At 45.2% G+C, this 22,458-nt stretch overlaps 1 protein-coding gene across 4 annotated transcripts in view; it reads right to left on the reverse strand.

Annotated features, from left to right (window-relative positions):
• LOC123938779 overlaps positions 1-22,458 on the reverse strand; it is a 137,577-nt gene that overhangs the window by 27,246 nt on the left and 87,873 nt on the right. For 2 of the 4 annotated variants that reach the window (XM_046000471.1, XM_046000472.1), the window contains exon 4: positions 15,102-15,162. In XM_046000471.1, coding sequence (XP_045856427.1) covers positions 15,148-15,162 — 15 coding nt within the window. In that variant the 3' untranslated portion in view covers positions 15,102-15,147. Of the gene's footprint in view, positions 1-7,161; positions 7,189-15,101; positions 15,184-22,458 lie in introns of those variants that run through there. The other 2 variants (XM_046000473.1, XM_046000467.1) reach the window with 2 other exon arrangements.

Below are 22,458 nucleotides of genomic sequence, written 5' to 3' on the forward strand. Positions count from 1 at the left end.
TAGGAGCTGGGATCCTCAGTCAGGGACACAGCTAACTTGCAGCAGCCTTACCAGGAGAGATTTCGGAAGACAAACACCTTGACTTCATTTAGCTCCCACCCTTGGTTTGCCTGTCGGAGGTCCTCAAGATCAAACCCAGAGGGGAATCCAGGAGAGAAGTCATTACTGTAATCCAGACAAGTCGGCCCCCTACCCAGGGCAACAGAAAATGCAAAGAAGTGCATCTAAAGGAGCAAAGGAGCTCTGCAGAATGAATGAAGGGTCTCCTAAATAAAGCCTCAAAGCACAGACCGCTAAGGAAAAGATATACACACTCAACATTCAACAAATCTACTGAGTAAAAGAAAAGTTGTAAGTCAGGACATTATTTGTGTTACGGATAAGTGACAAAGGATTCCTTTTCAGAATGAGTAACAGAGTCCTCTTAATAAGAAAAAGATAAGCCCTCAATAAGAAAAAGATAAATAACCCACCAGGAAAAAAAAAAAGGTAAATGGCATGAGTGAGCATATTCTCAGAACAGGAAGCACAGATGGCCAATGAACACAAAGAGATGTTCAAACTTGTTAGTAATCAGGGAAATACAAAATTAAACCACAATGAGATAGCATCTCACACCCACCAGACCGGCAAAAATTTTAAAAAGTCCAGATATCACAAGTTTTGCCCAGGATGTGAAGTAAAAGGAATTCTTATACATTGTGTGTGGGACAGTAAAAATTGGTACTCTTGAAATGCAGAGATAAGGACATTGAAGATTCTGTGTACTCTGTGACCCAGAATTTCAACCTGGTATACATTCTAAAGAAATTCTTGCACACAGATATTGAGAGATTTAAGAAAGTCTGCTCATAACAGCACTGGGTTTTCTTTTATCTTTTTTTTTTTTTTTAAGATTTTATTTATTTGAGAGAGAGTGCGTGCCAAGTTGGGGGAGGGGCAAAGGGAGAAGTAGGGAGACTGATGCAGGGCTTGATCCTAAGACCATGGGATTATGACCTGAGCTGAAGGTAGATGCTTAACCGATTGAGTCACTCAGGTGACCCACCACTGAGTTTTCCTTAACAAATTTTTAAATTAAATTAAACTAAATTTAATTTTTTTAAAAAAATTTTATTTATTTGACAGAGATCACAAGTAGGCAGAGAGGCAGGCAGAGAGAGAGAGGGAGGGAAGCAGGCTTTAACCCACTGAGCCATCCAGGTACCCCAAACTAAATTTAATTTTTAAGTAATCTCTGCATCCAGCATGGGACTTGAACTCATAACCCCAAGACTAAGAGTTAGACACTTTACTGACTGAGCCAGCCAGGTGCCCCATCATCAAATTTTTATTTTATTTTATTTTTAAAGATTTTATTTATTTATTTATTTATTTATTTATTTATTTATTTTGAGAGAGAGTGAGAGAGCACAAGCAAGGGGGGAGCACCAGAGGGAGAGGAAGAAGCAGGTTCCTTGCCAAGCGGGGAGCCTGACATGGGGCTCGATCACAGGACCCTGGGATCATGACCTGAGACGCCCAACTGACTGAGTCACCCAGGCGCTCCCGAATTTTTTAATTTTAAAATAATTTTAGATTTACAGAAAAATTGTGAAGAGAGTGCAAAGTTCTCATGTACTCCACATCCAATTTCCCCTACTATGAGCATCTTTTTTTTTTTTTTTAAAGATTTATTTATTTGACAGATAGAGATTACAAGTAGGCAGAGAGGCAGGCAGAGAGAGAGAGAGGAGGAAGCAGGCTCCCAGCCAAGCAGAGAGCCCGATGCGGGGCTCGATCCCAGGACCCTGGGATCATGACCTGAGCTGAAGGCAGAGGCTTTAACCCGCTGAGCCACCCAGGCGCCCCTACTATGAGCATCTTACAACTGGATGGTACATTTGTCACATTAATGAACCAATACTGATACGTTATTGCTAATTAAAGTCTATACTTTATTCAGATTTTCTTAGCATTTACCTAACATCCTTTTAGCATCCCTGTTTTTAATAGCTAAAACTGGGGAAAAAAAGGAAATGCCTGTCAGTATAAAATAGATAATTCTTATTTAGTTATTCATTGGGTTTGCAGTAAAGTAAATGAATGTACAACTATTCGGGTCCACACAGATGAGTCTGAAAACATTTTGTTGAATAGTAAATTCAAGTCTTAAATATATCCCAAAAAATTCCATTTATAAAAGGACAAAAAATGGGGCACCTGGGTGGCCTGGTGTGTTAAGTGTCCGACTTTTGGGTTCAGCTCAGGTCCTGATCTCAGGGTTGTGAGATTGAGCCCCATGTAAGGCTCCAAGCTGAATACAGAGTCTGCTTGAGACTCTCTTCCTTGCCCTCTGCCCCTCCCCTACTCTCTCTCCCTCTCTCTCTAAAATAAATAAATAAATATTTTTTTAAAAGGTCCAAAATGGGCAAAATAAAATCATATATAATTTAAGGTTATTTACATATGTGATAAAATCGTAAAGAATAGTAAAGAAATGATTAACCACAGAAATCAAGACAGTGGTTGCCTCTGGTGGGGAGGGAGTGGGATATTATAAGAGAGTCACCTCAAGGGATGGGATGATGGACACATGGATTTTAAAAGTTTTGTTATGTTTTAAATTTTACGTTTTTTGTACAAATAATGTTTCATAACAATAATTTTAAAAGCTCTTATCCCCTTGTTCTTCTCCCCCATAAAACATGTTTCCCACACAGTCCTCATCCTCCAGAATTCTGGCTAAAGGGAAAAGGTAATGTGTTCATGTCAGAGCAAACAGGAACCCCAGTCCTTCATGCTCAAACCAAAGAAATGTGATTATGTCTCTTATCATCCTTTCAAACCCCACTGCACATCACAGAGCTTCCTGTTTCTCAGAAGCTGAAAAGGTGCTGACATAACATAATGAGTGGAAAAGAAGACGTTTCCACAGATCCACCCAGAACCCTGCTATCACCCCAGCGGACAGGCAGGACTCTTGGCTACGGTCAGGAGGAAGGCCAAACCCAGGCCCCGCATCAGGGAAGACCCCCAAGTTTGAAGATTTGCAGAATAGGTGACCCTCCCTTGCTATGAAAGTGGGCAAGCCTGCCACCATTCGCCCCGAAAGATGCCTTCTGCCAACAGCAAAAGGCAACTTCTTGGCGAGTCCTGGGCACCGCTGGGCCAGTGCCTGGGCAAGTCCCCTACTGCTAGCACGTTCATGTTCCTCAGAGCCACCCCTCACTTGTCTGCTCACTGGGTGTTTATCCACTCACCCAGCTAACACGGAGTACTTACAAGGGGCCAGGCCCTGTTCTCAACATTGGCTACACTGTGGGGGGCAGGACGCCATCCTATTCTAGCAGCGTGACACCAGCATAGGGGTCAGACAAAAAACAAGCAAAACAACAGGAGACTGCAGTAAGTGCTATCCAGGAAAGAATAGACAAAGGTCGAGGTAAACTAATCCAAGGTCAAGCATTAGCACAAAAGTCAGGACGCCTGAGTTCAAATTCTGCTTCTATTGCCTACACTTGGGAAGAATTAAAGTCACCTTGGAAGTCATCACTAAACCTACCAAACAGAGTTGGTGGAAGATTTATTCTTTCAAAAACCATTTTCTGAGCACCTAGATGCCAGGCACTAAGGGTGAGTAGTGAAGTTGCCAGACAAGCTCTTGCCCTCAGGGTGTTTTATCATAGCGGAGGGGGAGTCACTGGATGGCCAAAAAAGGCCATTTCAGATAGTGAGGAGGGCTAGGGACCGGTGTGATAGAGGGAGATTCGGCAGGGACTGGGGAGTAAACTTATGTGTCAGGGAAGGCCTGAGAAGGTGACATTTGAGAGCTAACTGACAAAAAGAAGCCAGATGTGTGGAAGTCTGGGGTGCGGGAAGAGACAGCTAAACAGAAGGGCGAAAGTCCCAAAGTGGGAATGAACTTGGTGCAGTTGAGAAAGGGTAGAAAGACAGAGGTAGCTGGAACACATGGACTGTGTGGCAGATGAGGCTAGGGAAGGAAGGGATGGCCCGTGCAGGCCATAGAGAGGACTCTGCATTTCTCCTAGTAATGGGAAGTTGCTGATGGTTTAAAGCAGAGAAGGGTCATTACCTGGCTTTACTTCTTAAAAGAACTCTGTGTCTGTGTGGAAAGAGATGAGGTGTTCGTGTTTAATCAGGGAAATAAGTTAGGAAGCTACTGCTCTAGGGGTTGGTAGCTTGAACTTGGGTCTCTGTGAAATATGCGGTGGTGTGGGAAGAGCTGGAGGAGGCAGGACCCGGTCACGCAAGGCTTGTAGTGGACGCCTGATCTGTCTTCTTTCACCCCTGCAGCTCCTTCTGTTTCTTTAGGATCCATACCCGAGCTGCACTTTCTGCAGGAAAAGCCCTCTTCGAATTCTGTTCTCTCTGCAGGTGGGAGGGGCTCTCTGGACCTCGGCTCCCCAATTCCTTTCCCCACACCTTCCACATCATGGCCCTGGAGCCCTCTTGTGTAACACAGAGGTAAGCTGGGCTCTCCCAGGCTCCTGAGACCTGAATAAGCAGGCTCAAACTCATCTTTGCCCACGTGCAAGTCCAAAGCCTTTGCCCAGGTGGCTATACATCCCCAAAGGCTTTGCTTTGCATGACAACTGCTGGGGCCCTGCTCCCACTGTGTGGTTCATACTGACCTTCTACCAGCGCTGATCTGATCCTGCATGCCCAAAGAATGCAGGCCTTTCATGGAGTCCTGACCACACAACAAAGCTGACCAGCTACACAGATCTCTCTGCAGCAGAAGCCATCTCAAACTAAACACTAGTGTTCCTATTCTTTGAATACCTGTGGTCACCCCACTGTGGGGGATTTTCCTCTTCACTCCACTTCGCATTCCCCTTCTCTCCAGCCTTGTGCCATCTTGGCAGCTCCTCCTTCCTCCTCACCCGGTTCCAGTTCATTTCTAATACAGAACAGTTTCTGGAGCCCTTTTGCGACCTCTCAGTTCTTTGCTCACCTAGGGACCCACGTTCTTAGCTCTCCACCCCCCTCTACTGGCTGTTTCAGGTATTCCCCCAAGGATTCCTACTAACGCGGAATTCTGGAATTGTCTGCAAGGCTGCCATTGAAGCCCTCGTACACAGAGCAGTTCTTTGAGTTTAACGTGCTTAAAACATACCAGAAAAAAAACAAATGAAACCTGGGTGATGGAAGTCAAGGTCTGTTTACTATCCCCTGGCTGAGGCACGGTTTTCTGGGGTTTTGAGATGCCCCAACACCGCCCTCTGGTGGCTGACAGAAGTTAAGAACTGACTGTCGGACCTCAGAGGCGAAATCACCAGGCTTCCCAAACTTACCCTCCCAGCAGCCCATCCGCCTTGTGAGTACAGAGCCAAGTCTTTGGACTTAGTTCTGTCTTCGACAAAGGAGTCGTTAATTTCTGGGTGTCTATCCAGTTGACTCTCGGGAGTGGCCTGAGTCCAGTCAAGGAGAGAAGTCAGGTGGGACCCTGGGCTGGGAAGGTGCGGAGGATCTAGAGAGCACCCATCCTTGGTCTCAAGTCCTTCTCTTGACCACTCAGTGCCTCACAGTTTCTTCCTTCCCATGCTAAACATTTTCCCAGTGGGCAGCAAGAACAAACCCAGGGGATGAGGGTGACTCTGGCCAATGTTTGGGGACCAAATGGATGACAGAATCAGAATTGTGCCAAAATGCTGTTTTTTAATCTCCTAGTTCCTCCGGCCTATATCAGCGTTAGCTCTGGGGGAGAGGGGCCATCTTACTCATCCCTCATATCCTAGCATGGCGCGGCCAATTCGTAAATAACAGATGGAGGAATGAATGAGTGTAATCAGTGTGGCTCGTTCATGCCCTCCTGCCTTCTCCCCCTGCTCCCGGACTGCAGCAGGCTATGGCTCTGAAAACAGCTTCCCTCTCAACTACCTCTTTCACTCTCCCACTTCCAGCCCCCAGGTTACAATTTCTGTGGGTCCTGTCTGGCCTTGGTCCCAGATATCTGCTTTTGTTGTCAGAGCACTGGGTTAGGAGTCAGGAGTTCCAGCTCTGTCATCAATGAGCTCTTTGAGTCTCTCATGGCCCCATCTATGAACTGAGATGGGGGTTCTGTCTAGGCCCCAGGAAGTAAGTGTGATGGGAAAGAATCTAACCTTACCTAAGATATAGTGTCCTGACCCCGAGTTACAGTTCTCTCTCACTGTTTTTTTTTTAATTTTATATATTTTATTTATTTGACAGAGAGAAATCACAACTAGGCAGAGAGGCAGGCAGAGAGAGAGGAGGAAGCAGGCTCCCTGCTGAGCAGAGAGCCCGATGTGGAGCTCGATTCCAGGACCCTGGGATCATGACCTGAGCCGAAGGCAGAGGCTTTAACCCACTGAGCCACCCAGGCGCCCCTCTCACTCTGTTTTTGATATCAAAAGTGTTACATGCATGATGTAATACATATCTATATATATGATATAAGACAAAAATCCTCCCAGAAGTATCTTCTGTCAGATGGGGACATGTTGTTAATTTATAGCCTTGATGTCATTCAGTCCTCACACCAACCCTGCCAAGTGGGGAACTTTTATTGTCTGTGTTTCATCGATGCTCAGAATGGTGAGGATTAGAGAGGCCAAAGGAACTTGCTCAAGGTCACAGAATTTGTGAATTGTAGGTTGGGTGGGATACACCATGAGGACAAAAGAATCAGTGCTGGGAGAGCACTGGGAAAAGAGTGGAAAGTTCCTTCAAATGCTCAGTCTTATCATGAGCTAGCTGGCTGTGTGTCTTCTGTGATGCTGGTTGTGCCTACAAAAGGTATGTACCCAGCCATAGGAGGATTTCTCAGCTGGGTGAAGGGAGTTCCAGCTTTGGATCCCATATATAACTCTGGGTTACAAAACTGCCCATTTCTTTGTCCCTGGATCCTATGCTCCTCAAGGGTAGCTTTACTGAGATATAATTAACATAGGAGAAACTGGACCCAAGGTATACAATTTATTAAGTTTAGAATATGTATGCATCCATGAAATCATCAAGATAGTGAACAGATCAACTAACTCTCCTCACCTCCTCACCCTCAAGCAATCACTGATCGGTTTTTTGTTACTATAGATTAGTTTGCATTTTCTAGAATTTTATAAAAATGGGATGATACTCAGCCTGGTTTCTTTGACACAGTAGAATTATCTTGAGATTGATCCATATTGTTGCCATGTATCAATAGTTTATTCCTTATGTGACCTATTTTATTTTTAAATTAACATACAGTGAAAATAAGAACTTTGATGAACAGTTCTATGCTTATAATGCGCGTATAGATTTGTGCAACCATCAAACACAATCAGGATACAGAATAAAAACTTTTGAGTACTATCCCTTGAGAGCTATACCTCTCTCCACCCCAGGGCCCCTGGGAGCTACTGATCTAATCTCCATCAACATAGTTTTTTGTCTTTCTGAGAGTGTCACATTGATGGAATCAGGCAGTAGGTAGGTAGCCTTTTGAGACTGGCTGCTTTTGCTCAGCATAATGACTTGGAAATTCATTCAAATTGTGTTGTACTCCTTACTTTTTTTTTTTTTTTCTGAGTAGTTTCCATTGCTTGGATATGTGTGTCTGTTTATTCACTCACAAATTGAATATCTGAGTTGCTCCTAGTATTTGACAATTATCAATAGAGCTGCTATAAATATTCATTTAATATACATCTTCAGCTCTCTAGGACAAATACCTAGGAGTAGGGTTACTGCATCCTATAGTAAGTGGGTGTTTGACTATAAAAAACTGCCAAGTTGTTTTCCAAAGTGGTGTATAGTTTTGTATTTCTATCCACTGGGTCTGAGAATTGCAGTTGCTTCATCTCCCCACCAGAACTTCATTTTGCCAATATTTTCTATCTTATCCATTCTATTAGACATGGAGTGGTATCTCATCACAGTACATTTGCACTTACCTAATGGCTAATGATACCAAAACATTTGCATTTGGTGTAATTATTAATATATTATGGCTTAGGTCTACCATTTCACTTTTTGTTCTCTGTTTATTCTCTCCCATTTCTTTGCTTTCTGTTTTCAGCCTTCTGAGTTCTTTATATATTTTAGATATGTCCTTTATCCAATATAGGATTTTTAAAAAATGTTTATTTATTTATTTATTTATTTATTTATTTATTTAAGAGGGAGAGAGAGAGAGAGCACCAGCAGGGGGTGAGACAGAAGCAGAGGGAGAAGCCGACTCCCCACTGAGCAGGGAACCCAAAGTGGACTCCATCCCAGGAACATGGGATCGTGACCCGAGCCAAAGGCAGATGCTTAACCTGAAACACCCAGGTGTCCCTATCCAATATAGGATTTACAAATACTTTGAAGTCTATGGCTTGACTACCCATTTTCTTGATGATGTCTCTTCTGAAAAGCAGTTTTACATTTTGAAGCCTAGTTTGTTAACTTTTCATTTATGGATTGTGCTTTTGGGTCATAACTCAGAATGCTTCGCTTAATTCAAGGTTACAAAGATACCCTTCTATGTTTGCTTTTTACAATGTTTATGTTTAAACATTTTACAGCTTCAGCTCTTACATTTATGTCTTTTATCCATTTTGAGTTAATTTTTGTGTGTGATGTGAGGCAAGTGTATAGATTCTTCATTTTGCATGAGGATATTCAGTTGTCCCAGCACCATTTGCAGAAAATACAACTGAATTGCCTTGGCATCTTGATTGAAAATGAATTGACTATTGGGATGCCTGCGTGGTGCAGTCGTTTAGGCATCCAACTCTTGGTTTTGGCTCCGGTCCTGATCTCAGGGTCATGAGATCAAGCCCCACGTTGGGCTCCACGCTCAGACTCTCAGACAGATGTGCTTCAGACTCCCTCTCCCTTTGCCCCTCCACCCCCACACTCTCACTCTTTCTCTCAAATAAATAAATAAATCTTAAAAAAAAAAAAAAGAAAATGAAGTGACTCTGAATGTAAGGGTTTATTATGGTACGCTCAATTCTAATATGTATGTGTATGTGGCAGTACCATACTGTTTTGATTATTGCAGCAGTAGGGTAAGCTTTTATTTTTATTTTCTTATTTTTAAAATTTTTATTGAGTTATATGTGCAAAATCACATTGTGTAAGCTTAAGGTATATATAAGTTCAATACATTTACTATATTGCAATATGATTGTTGTAATAGTATTAGCCGGCACGTCTATCAATGTTTGTAATACCGTTTTCCTATATATAACCACTGTACTGTGTAATAGGTCTCCAGGACTTACGTATGTATTAGCTGCAAATCTGTAACTTAAACAATACCTCTCCCATTTCCCTATGTTCCAACCCCTAGTAACCACCACATCACTCTACACTTTTACAATTTCAGTTGTTTTGGATTCCACATGTAAGAGATATCATACAGTATTTGTCTTTCTCTGACTTACTTAGCATAATGTCCTCAAGGTCCACCCATGTTGTTGTAAATGGCAGAATTTCCCTTTTTTCTCATGGCTGAATAGGACTCCTTTGTATAAATACACTATATCAGCACCTTGGTGGCTCAGTCGGTTAAGCCGCTGCCTTCGGCTCAGGTCATGATCTCAGGGTCCTGGGATTGAGTCCCGCATCGGGCTCTCTGCTCAGCAGGAAGCCTGTTTCTTCCCCCCTGCCCCACCGCCTGCTTCTCTGCCTACTTGTAATCTCTGTCTGTCAAATAAATAAAACCTTTAAAAAAAAATACGCTATATCTTCTTTATCCATTCAACTGTTGACAGACACTTAGGTTGTTTCCAGGAATAATGACTACTGTGAATAATGCTGCAATGAACATGGGGGTGCAGATATCTTTTCGATATTCCATGTTTATTCCCTTTGGGTATATACACAAAAGTGGGATTCCTAGATCACATGGTAATTCTATTTTTAATTTTTTAAGGAACTTCCATACTTTTCTCAATAGCAGCTGAGCCAGTTTAAAATCCCACCGCTGCACAAGGGTTCCCTTTTCTCTATGTCCTCCCGGACACTTGTTCTTTGTCTTCTTGATAATCATTATTTTGACAGGTGTGACTTGATATCTCATCATGATTCTCTTTTGCATTTCCCAGATGATTAGTGATGTTGAACACCTTTTCATGTACCTGTTGGTCATTTAAATGTCATCTTTGGGAAAATGTTTATTTAGTTCCTCTGCCCGTTTCTTAATTGAATTTTTTCTTATTATTGAATGCTATAAGTTCTTTAGTAAATTTTGGATATTAACCCCTTATCCAATATGTAGCATGCAAAAATTTTCTCCCATTCTGTAGGATGCCTTGTTGTTTCGTTGCTTGTTTCTCTTGCTGTGCAGATTTAAGTTTGATGTATTCCCACATGGTGGGTTTCTTTTTTTTCTTTTGTTATTTGTGCTTTTGGTATCACATCCAAAGAAACACTGTCAAGGCCAGTGTTCAGGAAATTGTTTCCTATGCTTTCTTCTAGTTTTATGGGCTTGTGTCTTATGTTTGAGTCTTTGATCCATGTTGAGTTAAATTTTGTGAGTGGCGTCAGGTAGGAATCCAGTTTCATTTTTCTGCATGTGGTTGTCCGGTTTGTCATTAGCATTTGTTGAAGAGACTATCCTTTCCCTACTGGATGTTCCTGGCTCCCTTATCAAATATTAGTAGTCTGTAGAAGTAGATGTTCAATTCTGGGCTTTCTATTCTGTTCTGTTGATCTATGTGTCTATTTTTATGCCAGTACCGTACTGTTTTCATTACTGTAGACTTGCAGTACAGTTTGAAATTGGGAAATGTGATGCCTCTACTCTGGGGAATTTTATTCCTCTTTCTCACAATTGCTTTGTCTACTTAGGGTCTTTTGTGGTTCCATATGGGTTTTAGGATTTTTTTTCTACTTTTGTGAAAATGCCATTGGAATTTTTAAAAGTTATTTTTATTAACGTATAATGTGCCCCTGGTCTTGTCATATATGGCCTTATGTTTAGGTGTGGTCCTCCTATGTACCCAATATGTACTCTATTGAGAATTTTCATCATGAAAGTATGTTGCATTTTGTCAAACAACTTTTCTGCAACTATTGACCTGATCATATGATTTTTATCTTTCATTCTACAAATGTGGTGTATCACATTGGACCATCCTTGCATCTCAGGGACAAATCCCACTTTGTCAAGGTGTATAATCCTTTTAAAAAATTCTTTAATTCAGTTTGCTGATATTCTGTTGAGAATTTTTACATATATTTTCATTAGGGATGTTGGTCTACAGTTTTCCTTCCTTGCGTGTCCTTATCTGGGTCTGGGATCAGGGTAATGCTGGCTTCCTAGGATGAGTTTGGGAGTATTCCCTCCTCTTTAATTTTTTTGAAAAGTTTGAGGATTGTCATTAATTTTTCTTTAAAGGTTTGGCAGAATTTGTCCATGAAACCATCTAGTCTTGGTATTTTCTGTGTTGGAAGGTTTATTTTTGATTACTAATTCAACCTCCTCACTCACTGTCAGTTTGTTCAGACCTGCTATTTCTTCCTGGTTCAGTCTTGATAGGTTTTATGATTCTAGGAAATTACCCATTTCTTCTCGGTTATCTAATTTGTTGGCATGTAATTGTTCAAAGTAGTCTCCTATGATGCCTTGTATTTCTGTGGTGTCAGTTATTATTTCTTCTCTTTCATTTCTGATTATATGGATTTAAGTGTTCTCTTTTTTTTTTTCCCTCATTCTTGCTAGGGGGTTGTCATTTGTGTTTATCTTTTCATAAAACCAGCTTTTTGCTTTATTGATAACTGCTGTTGTTCTTCTGGTCTCTATTTCATTTATTCCCACCCTGACCTTTATTATTTCCTTTCTTCTACTAACTTTGGGCTTAATTTGCTCTTCTTTTCCTAGTTCCTTGAGGTGTGAAGGTAGGTTTTTAAATTTCTATCTTTTTAATCTTTGTGATCTCTCTAATTCCTTCGTATGTGAATTAATGGCTCTACATGCCCTTCTCAGAACTGTTTTTACAATGGGGCACCTGGGTGGCTCGGTTGGTTGAGTATTGACTCTTGGTTGCGGCTCAGATCATGGTCTCAGGGTCATGAGATCAGCCCTGCATTGGGGTCTGCCTTCAGCCAGAAGTCTGCTCGGGATTCTCTCCCTCTCCCTCTGCCTCTCCCACCTCTCTAAAACAAATAAATTAATCTTAAAAGAAACAAAAAGAAAAGAATTAACTGCTTTTACAGCATGTAAAATGTAAAATGTTCCTATTTTCATTTGCTTTGAGAGATTCTTGGACTTCCCTTTTGATTTCTTCTCTGATCCACTGGTTATTCAGAAGCATGTTATATAGCTTTGACATATTTGTATAGATTTTCCTGCTTTCCTCCTATTGTTGATTTCTACTGTCACACCATTGCAGTCAGAGAAGATCCTTGGTATGACTTCAATCTTTTTACATTTGCTAAGACTTATCTTGTGTCCTATCATATGATCTATCCTTGAGGATGTTCCATGTATTTGAGAGGACAGGTCAAAATAACCACAATTCCTTTAGTTAGGTCCATTCTGCTCCCTTTTGTACTAAGAACCTACACTGGGAATGCAAGCTGTTGTCTTTAAGGCTCTCACCAAACGGGAGCGAGGGAAATGTGGCTTGGGTAAGTTAAAACACCACAAAGTTCTACCAAGATTCAGGTAGCTTTTTTTTTTTTTCCCTTGATTAAACATTTCCCTGGTGTTGTTATAAACTTCTAATTAGTTTCTAGAGTTATAATAAAGCTGATTCTGACCGTTTTTGCCACTGTATTTCCTGATTTGTAAAGGGATGGGCTTTTGGAATTCCCAACTTCACCATTTTTGCTGACAGTACTCCTAGACCATTTACATTTTACATAATTATTGATGTGACTGAATTTATGTCCACTATTTTATTATTTGTTTCTCTGTTCACCCTCCCTCCATTTTCTCTTTTCTGCATGTTTGGGTTATTTGAACATTTTTTTTTAAGTATTCCATTTAAATGCATCTATTTTGTTTATAACTATCTTTTTTTAAGGGGTTGCTCTACAAATTATAATATAATTATTTACCTTTTCAGATCTACTTAGGATAGACATCTTTTCACAAAATCAGGCAGCGTGGCAGGCAGAGGCAGAGAGACAAGCAGGCTCCCCATGAAGCAACAAGCCCGCGGGGACCCTGGGATCATGGCCTGAGCCAAAGGCAGCGGCTTAACCAACTGAGCCACGTAGGTATCCTGATATTTTATCATTTTAAGTGGAATGTAAAACTTTACCATCATACCATCATTATTTTCCTTTCTTTATGTTGTAGTTTCATTATTATAGAAATATACATTGCAAACCCCATCAGAAAATGTTATGATTTTTTTCAACCATAAAACACATTTTAAAGAATCCAAGAGCATGTTAAATAATAAGTAATAAAATGTTAAATTAACCCAGATGTTACCATTTCTATTGATCTTCCTTCAAGTTCTGGTATCATTTCCCCTCTGCCTGGAGAACTTCCTTTAGCAATTATTTTTGAGCAGGTCTACTGTCAAGGAATTCTTTTAATCTTCCTTCATCTGAGAATGTCTTTCTTTCCACCTCCACTCCTGAACAGTATTTTTATTGGCTACAGAACTTTGGATCTATGGGTTTTGTTTTATTTTGTTTTGTTTCTCCTCCAGCACCTTAAAGATGTGATTCCACTTCCTTCTGGTCTCAACAGTGAGACTTCCTTCTGTCCTGACGATAAATCTGAAATAATTTTAAATGTATTACCTAATACAGGATTATTTCTTTTTGGGGTTATTGAGTTTAGTAAGTTCTTTTGTAGATTTTGGAAACTAACCCTTTATTAGATATGTCATTTGCAAATACCTTTTCCCATTCCATAGGCCATCTTTTAGTTTTGTTGATTGTTTCCTTTGCTGTACAGAAGATTTTTATCTTGATTAAGTCCTAACAGATCATTTTTGCTTTTGTTTCCCTTGCCTCCGGCGACATGTTTAGAAAGAAATTGCTACAGCTGAGCTCAAAGAGGTTGCTGCCTGTGTTCTCCTCTAGGATTTTGATGTTTCCTGTCTCATATTTAGGTCTTTCATCCATTTTGAATTTATCTTTATGTATGGTGTAAGAAAGTGGTCCAGTTTCATTCTTCTGCATGTGGCTGTCCAGTTTTCCCAGCACCATTTATTGGAGACTGTCTTTTTTCCATTGGGTATTCTTTTCTGCTTTGTTAAAGATTAGTTAACCATATAGCTGTGGGTTGATTTCTGGGCTCTCTATTCTGTTCCATTGACCTACGTGTCCGTTTTTGTGCCAATACCATACTGTCTTGATGATTACAACTTTGTCATACAGCTTGAAGTCCAGAATTGTGATGCCTCCAGCTTTTCTTTTCTTTTTCAGGATTGCTTTGGTTATTTGGGGTCTTTTGTGGTTCCAGGATCATGACCTGAGCCGAAGGCAATTGCTTAACCAACTGAGCCACCCAGGCACCCCATAGAAATGCAGCAGATTTCTGTATGTTGATTTTATATCCTGTGACTTTCCTGAATTCATGTATTAGTTTTAGCAATTTTTTGGTGGAGTCTTTCAGGTGTTCTACGTAGAGTATAGTGTCATCTGCAAATAGTGAAATAGAGCTAGAGGGCATTATGCTAAGCAAAGTCGGTCAGTCAGAGAAAGACAAATACCACATGATTTCACTCATTATGGAATGTAAGAAACAAAACAGATGAACATATGGGAAGGGGGAAAAGAAAAAGAAGGAGAGAGGGAAATAAGCTGTAAGTGACTCTTAACAATAGAGAACAAACTGAGAGTTGATGAAGGGAGGGGGTGGGGGGTGGGCTAGATGGGGGGGGTGGGTGTTAAGGAAGGCACTTGTTCTAATGAGCACTGGTGTTGTATGTAAGTGATGAGTCTGAATTCTACTCCCAAAACCAATATAGCACTGTATGTTCGCTAACTAGAATTTAAATAAAAATTTAAAGGGAAAAAATTGTACTACCCTATAAATAACATGTCTCTTTTTCTGCAATATATATTATTTATCTATTAGCTATATTTTTATACTGCATATATATTATTATATATAATAATTATATACCATTTTTCTTCTTGCGATGATGTGAGATGTAGGCAATGTAACATAGCTTTAAGTTACCACTGACCTTCAGACGATATATCAGACGCATAACCATCTGCTTCTGGACCACACTAGATCACAGGTACCTGAAAACACAGAAAGCGAAACTGTAGATAAGAGGTGACTTCTGCATTCTCTATGTAAGCCCATTTTTGGATATATGTTCAATATATAATTTGCAAATATTTTCTCCTATTCTGTAGCCACCATATTTCATTCATCTCTGTTTGGCTCCCCCTCCAAACTCTGCCTGGTTCGATCCCCTGTTCTTTCCACTGATACTGCCCCACCCTGGTTCATCTCCCCTGGATTATCCCCCTATTCTGGCCTGCCCCATGGTCTTGCTTCACTTGTAGAAAGACTTAGACTGGACGACAATCCAGTCTGCAAACAGCAGCCAGTAAGCGTTTAAAAAGGCACATTGGATCATTTCCCCTCCATGTATCACATCCTTCAAAGGTACTCCATTCCTTTTACATTCATTTCCCCCTGGCAGGGGGGCCCAAGATGCCCCACATCCTCTGAACCCTGTTGCTCTTACTGGTCCCATCTTCTACTGTTGTCCTCCTTACCCATCATGCTGTAGCCACAGTGATCTTTTTCCTCAAAACACTGAGCTTGGGCTTGTCCCAAGGCCTTCACATTAGCTCCTACCTCTGCTTTGAGGGCTCTTTGCCCTGTTCTGCACTTTGCTGCCCCTTCTATCATTTACAAAGTTAAAACGTCACTGCTTTAGGGGTGCCTGGGTGGTGCAGTCGGTTAAGTGAGCAGGTCATGATCTCAGGGTTGTGGGATCAAGCCCCGCACGGGGCTCCACACTCAGCACGGAGTCTGCTTGGTATTCTCTCTCTCTCTCTGCCTGTCCTGCTCGTGCTCTCTCTCTCTCTTTCTCTGAAATAACTAAATCTTTAAAAGAAAATGTCACTGCTTTAGACAGACATACCTTGAACACCAAATCTGAAGTACCCACCTCCATAATCTCTGTGACACCACGCTATTTTAGTACTCTGCAGAACAGGTATTACCATATGATATTTCCCCCGTTATTAGCCCGCCATACTGGAATATGAGTTTCATGATAGCAGAGAATTTGTCTTGTTCGTTTCTATATCCCAGTGTCTAGACTTGTGCCTAGCACATCCTATAGGCTCAATGCATTCTCACTGAATTCCTGCGCCACAGCATCTGCCTCTGTCCCACACAGCTGGCCGTATTGTAAATGTTTGCCATCTGAATTTGTCAAGTGATCCATCCCCATGGCACCCAAGGTCCAAAAGCTTCCCTGAGCTAGAAGAGGGAGAGAGAAAAGATACACAGGCAGGAAAATGACAAGAGAAAGTTTGCAGAGAAACCTTAAAGAAAAGACCAATTCCTCTAGAAGTGTTTTGGGAACTCTGTGGCAGAGTTTGCGTTTCTAGCTCTGGCATGGGCTCCCACCGAGAACCAGCCTTACCTTGGTTGCAGGGGCCGTTCGGCTCACCCGGAAGGCTCGTCAGGCAATGGCGCAGTGACAGGCAAGCCTGAAAGCCTCACAAGGCCTGCTTGTTAGAGAAACTAAACTCTGACTTCAGCTGTGCTAATCTGAGCCTGTCTTCCTGGTGTCTGCAACTTGATTTTCCCATCCCACAATCCTTAGGCTGGTGGGTCAGCTGTCCCACAACTAGCGACAGCTCTTTGGTCCCTGCCTCTCTTGGACCACAAGGCACCAGGCCTGCTGGCTGAGCATAGCACCTAGCGGACATGGGTGGTTTTAACACACAGCCCCACTGTTAGGGTCCGTGATCAAAGGAACGAGACTGACACAAAGCGAAAATCAAGCAAAGTTTTATTTCGCGCCATGCATCAGAAACCAAACTGCATTAGAAACCAAACTGCATTAGAAACCAAACCGACTGGTAGGTGCCCGAGTCTTGCTGGGGACCACCACCTCCCAGTCGCTGGGGTCCCCCCTGGAGGCTCCCTGCCTCACCCTCACTGTACCACAGACCCACTCCCGGCATGGCTGCACCGTTGGCTCTTGAGAGGCTGCTCCTGATGGCGGCGCTGCCCGAGGCGGCGTGGCTGCTTGCGGCGGCGCTGCTGCTGATACTCTGGCTCAGGGTGGCGTCGCTCGTGGCATCGCAGTGGCGCCGCTGCCGCTGCTGCTCTGGGCGGTGCTGCTCGCGGTGGCGCTGCTGCCGCTGCTGCTCTTGGCGATGCACGGGGCGATGCCGCTGGAGTTGGCGCCGCTGCTGCTGCTGCTCTGGGCGGTGCGGTGCAGGGGGCGATGCCGCTTGAGGTGGCGCCGCCACCGCTGCTGCTCTGGGCGGTGCACTGGGCGATGCCGCTCGCTGTCGCGCTGCTGCCGCTGCTGTTCGCGGTGGTGCACGGGGCTATGCCGCTGGCTGTGGCGCTGCTGCCGCTGCTGCTCGTGGTGGTGCACAGGGCGGCACCGCTCGTGTTACGGCTCTAGGAGGCCCCGCTGCCGCTGCTGCTCTGGTGCACGAGGCAGTGCCGCTTGCTGTGGCGTCGCTGCCGCTGCTGCTCTGGGCGGTGCACGGGGCGGCACCGCTCGTGTTACAGCTCAAGGCGGCCCCGCCCCCGCTGCTGCTCTGGTGCAGGAGGGGGTGCGGCTCGCTGTGGCGCTGCTGCCGCTGCTGCTCGCGGTGGTGCACGGGGAAATGCCGCTCGCTGTGGCGCCGCTGCCGCTGCTGCTCTGGGCGGTACACGGGGCGATGCCGCTGGCTGTGGCGCCGCTGTTACAGCTCAAGGCGGCCCCGCCCCCGCTGCTGCTCTGGTGCAGGAGGGGGTGCGGCTCGCTGTGGCGCTGCTGCCGCTGCTGCTCGCGGTGGTGCACGGGGAAATGCCGCTCGCTGTGGGGCCGCTGCCGCTGCTGCTCTGGGCGGTACACGGGGCGATGCCGCTGGCTGTGGCGCCGCTGGTGTTACAGCTCGCGGTGGTGCAGGGCTCTTGCTAAAAAAAAAACAACCCTCCTCCATCCAGCCTCACAGACCATCTTTTATAGAGGTGGCTGAGCCCCGCCCACACACAGGTGGCCAATCGGATTTCAACCTACCACAGTTAATATATGCACACCCCTCTGACTGAATACAGCTATCTGGCCTGGCCCGCCCCTATATCCGGGGTTTACAGTTCCTCTGCCTAATCAGGCCCCTACACCCACCAGTTTTTTTCTCTCCCTGAGAGAGGGAGAGAAGTTTCTTCTCCCCCTGAGACAGTCCTGGCCTCACCTCTCCCTGAGAACTTGGTAGGTGAGTGGTCTGAGGAGTTTCTGTGAAGTGCTGACACTGTTCTGGTGAATCAAGATGGCTGCTAAGGCCACTCCCAGGGCACAGTAAGGAGCTGCTTTCCTGAGCACTGGGCCCTGCCTGAGTCCTAAGAGAAGAGCAGCCACACACCCTTTCCTGGCCTGGCAGAGAAGTTCCCCTGGGGTCAACACCCCTGCCTGGATGCCCAGGAGCCAGGTGAAGAAGCCTCAGACTTCTGTGCAACCAAGAGTCATGATGTAAACAAATTCCCATAAGCTACTTATCTGAGATGGGGACTCCAGGGACCAGGGCCATAGGTGGGCAGGGATCACTAGAGAAAGCCACCCTCTTTTTTTTTTTGTGGCAGTAACTTCTGGGCAGTGGTATGGCCCTGTGTGTGGACTTCCCAGCTCAGAGGCAGTACAGGGTCCTTCCACTCTTCTGTCTACTGGGCATCTCACCCAGCACTCCAACCTTGTCCCTGTGTTCTGAGGTCCTGGCCTGGAGCTCAGGAGGGAGTGAGTCCAGAGGCAGCTGAATCAGAGCAGCCCTGGCTGCTCTTGATTTTGTTGTGTTGACGTGTCACCGCCTCCATTCCAGCCTGGACTGGAGAGTTGAGGCAGGAATTCTGTCAGGGGATAATTCTTCCTCTTTTTACAGAGGCCAGGGCACTGCCCCCTCACAGGCCTATCCTGCACCCTCAGTTCTGGGACAAATCCTCTGTGGGGCCCAGGGGGTTCGTTCTGGGGGAATCCAAGGAGTTGCCAGGGCCCACCTGGGGAGACATGTCCTCTACAGGATGTGGGCTTTCCTGGGCCATGATGCCAGGATGGAGTGCAGAGGGTGGCTACATGACAGGGTCCTTGCTCTCTGGCTTCTCTCAGTAGTCATCTTAGAAAACTCCATCTCTGTCTTTGCTTGGGCCCCTGCTCGTAGGCACCTGTTCAAAGGCAACTAACCAGGAAGCAGGTGCTTTGTTTACCAGGTGGCACTCACCTATCTGCCTTAGCCAAAGTCCATCCTCAATTCCTGAGTCCGCCCTTTAAACCTGCACTGACCCTGCACCCTTTTTTCTCCCCTGGACCCCTCCACCCCCTTTTCCAAAAACAGGAGAAGGGGGAAATCTCTCCGTTAGCCAGCAGGGGGCACTGCTTCCCCAGGGTCAGAACTCCCAAGGGCGGGGACTAGGGAGTGGAACCACTAATCCCCTGGGAACACAGGTGGCCCTGAGGGTGGATTCTTGTCCTGCTGGACAACAGAACGAGAGAAGGATGACGGTTAGATAGATACACCCCATCCAGCAGTGGAGGCACCATTATCCAGGCTTCCCTGTGTGTTGTGCCCACACACCCAGTGTCCAAAGGGCAGGGCCCAGGAGTCTTGATGTACTACTGTTTCAGCTTCTAGCTATGGTCAGTGGTGACTGGGCATTCCTGGGGCAGGTTGTGACCTTTCTAATCTCCTGCGCTACTCATTTTAGCTCAACACCTTCAGATCCCCAGACTCATAATCTAGACAAAGCTAAGGCCCAGGGTCTGGCCTTGGCCCCAGATGCAGGCATACAAATCTTGTTAGCAGAGTGGAGACCTCACTATATTTTTCTCAGAATGGAGAATTATGGAGGGCATCAGAAAGGTCATGCTTTAGGGTGCCTGGGTGGCTCAGTTGGTTAAGCATCTATCGTGGGCTCAGGTCATGATCCCAGGGTCCTGGGATGGAGCGCCCACTGCAGGCTTCCTGCTCAGCAGGGAGTCTGCTTCTCCCTCTCCCTCTCCCTCTGCCCCTCCCCCTGCTCATGCCTGCTCTGCTCACTCATGCTCTCTCTCTCAAATAAATAAAATCTTAAAAAAGAAAAGAAAAGGAGAGCAAAGGAAAGGAAAGAAAAATAAAAGGAAAGAAGGGCCCTGCTTCAACCAGTTCCACATCCCGGCCATCCCCAAATCCTGTCCTCTGATTCTGCTCTCAAGTAGGCCCACTTCTCTCTATGGCCATAGACCTAATTCACCCAGATCAACTGAGCTGCCTCTTGTCCACTGCCCTGCCTCCCATACACTGTCGGCTCCCAGACTAGTGTGAAGCAAGTAGGTGCCTAGGTTGCCAAACGTCAGGAGGCACTCACTCTCACAGTCGTGCGAGTACAGAGTTGGCTCCTGAGAGTGACTGCCTCCCTACGTTTTGTTTGCCACACCCAAGTACCCCCCTGGTGTGCCCACACTTCATCCATCCCCGCAGCCACGGAAGTCTTCTAAAGCATCAGTCACTCCCGGTTACCCTCCCGGGGCCTGCCCTAGAATTCACTTCAACAAACATCTGGTGACAGACCCCGGTTCTCTAGGAGAGAAATCACAGGTCCTGCCCTGAGGAGCCCCTGTCTGCCAAGATAAGGTCCAGACTATTGACTATGACCTTTGAGCTTCTTCCCAGTGTGGCCCCCATCGCTGGTCCGGGCTCAGCACCTGGGGAGGCCACATAAAGCCATACTTGCAAGCAGGATTGGTCCTGTACTTCTGGGCCTCCAAACTTTTGCTTGGGCTGTTCCCGCATCCTGGAATGCCCTCTCCCATGGCTGGCCTATTAAACTGTGACTCATCCTTCAAGGCCCTCATGAATGCCACCTCCTCAGAGTAGCCATCTGTGGACCCTGCTGAAATCAACCGCTCCCATCTCAATACCCCAAGCATCTTTGCCCCTTTGTCTAATACTCCAGGTATTACACACATCCGTCATTCTGCAATCAGCTGTGTACTTACTAAGTGCCTACTGTCTGTGAAGACTGTGCGGGATGCCAGAAAGGTTGCTCTGACTGCTAACATCTGCATCCTCTGCCCCAGGAGAACACCCAGAAGACCCATGGTCTTCAGGCTATGAGTGGTGGGAACCACAGCTGCTCACTTCTCAGTCCCCACAAGGCCAGCACAGGCACAGGGCTGAGCAACATTCCATGACTTTCAGATGCCCCTAAGTCTTCAGCCTTCTGAAGTTACTGCTTCACTAGAAGCAAAGTACGACATGTACCCTCCAGCCCCTGTGGAAAGCCATCTCCAACATTCATAATGGTTTTCCAGGAAGGAAGAATGGCTTTTGTTTCCTGGGGTGCCCAGACCTCCTTCTCCCAGCACAGGCTGGTCCATTTTATTCCCCAGTACAGATCCAGTCCTCTCAGATACTACCAGAGCAACATTTCATGTTGGCTATCTGACACAGTGACACACTCACTGTGGTCTGTCATGGGCAAAGCTGGATAGCAGACAGTCATGCTTTCTCCTGGACCATCCAGGTGGGTGTCTCTCTGCTGACTCTTCACTCCTCCTCCTACCAGTCAGCTGGACAGTCAGTCAACACATGCTTTCCTGAGGACACATTCATTCAGAGAAAGCACTGCAACCTTTCACGCATGACTGAGGTCTTACCTAAATTGAGCTCCTTTGTGGACCTTCCTTCTTTTAAAGATTTTATTTATTTATTTTAGAGAGAAACCGGGCACACACAAGTAGGGTGAGGAGGAGAGGGACAACCAGATTCCATGCCAAGCACGCAGAGTCAGACTGCAGGGCTTGATGACACAATCATGGTGTAAGCCGAAATGAAGAACGGGACACTAAACTGACCGACCCGCCCAGGTGCCCTGTGGACCTACCTTCTTAGAGAGGAAGGAGCACCCACCTGCTGTTAGCAGCCCCTTCCTCTTATTCTGTGTCTGGCTGCCCCTTGTCACTATACTGTCCCAGTCTCTCTGCAGGGTTTAGAGGGCACACAAGGGAACAGGGCAATGGCAAAGGGAGCAGAGGTCTCCTTGGAGAGACAGAACCGGACAGAAATGACCACAGTGCTGCTCAGGGAAGTCACGACCCTCCATCCTTCCTCCCTTTGGGCGATCCAAGACTTTCTGTAGAAACTGTCTTGTTGCCAAGACGACCTCAGCGAAAGTGTGCAAGCTGCTGAGGCAATGTGAATACATTCATCCATTCATCCATCACCCATCCTTGGGACACTGGTTCACAGGGCACCTGCTATGCTCAGCCAATGCCGGATCCAGGTACCACAGCAGTGAAAAAGAAAGAGCACCCACCAGGCCACCCACCTTGCCTCATCCCTGCTTTCCTTGGACTCAGCACTTGCTGTGTCCAAACTACA

This window comes from Meles meles, chromosome 3 (assembly GCF_922984935.1).
Source record: "Meles meles chromosome 3, mMelMel3.1 paternal haplotype, whole genome shotgun sequence".
NCBI lineage: Eukaryota > Metazoa > Chordata > Mammalia > Carnivora > Mustelidae > Meles > Meles meles.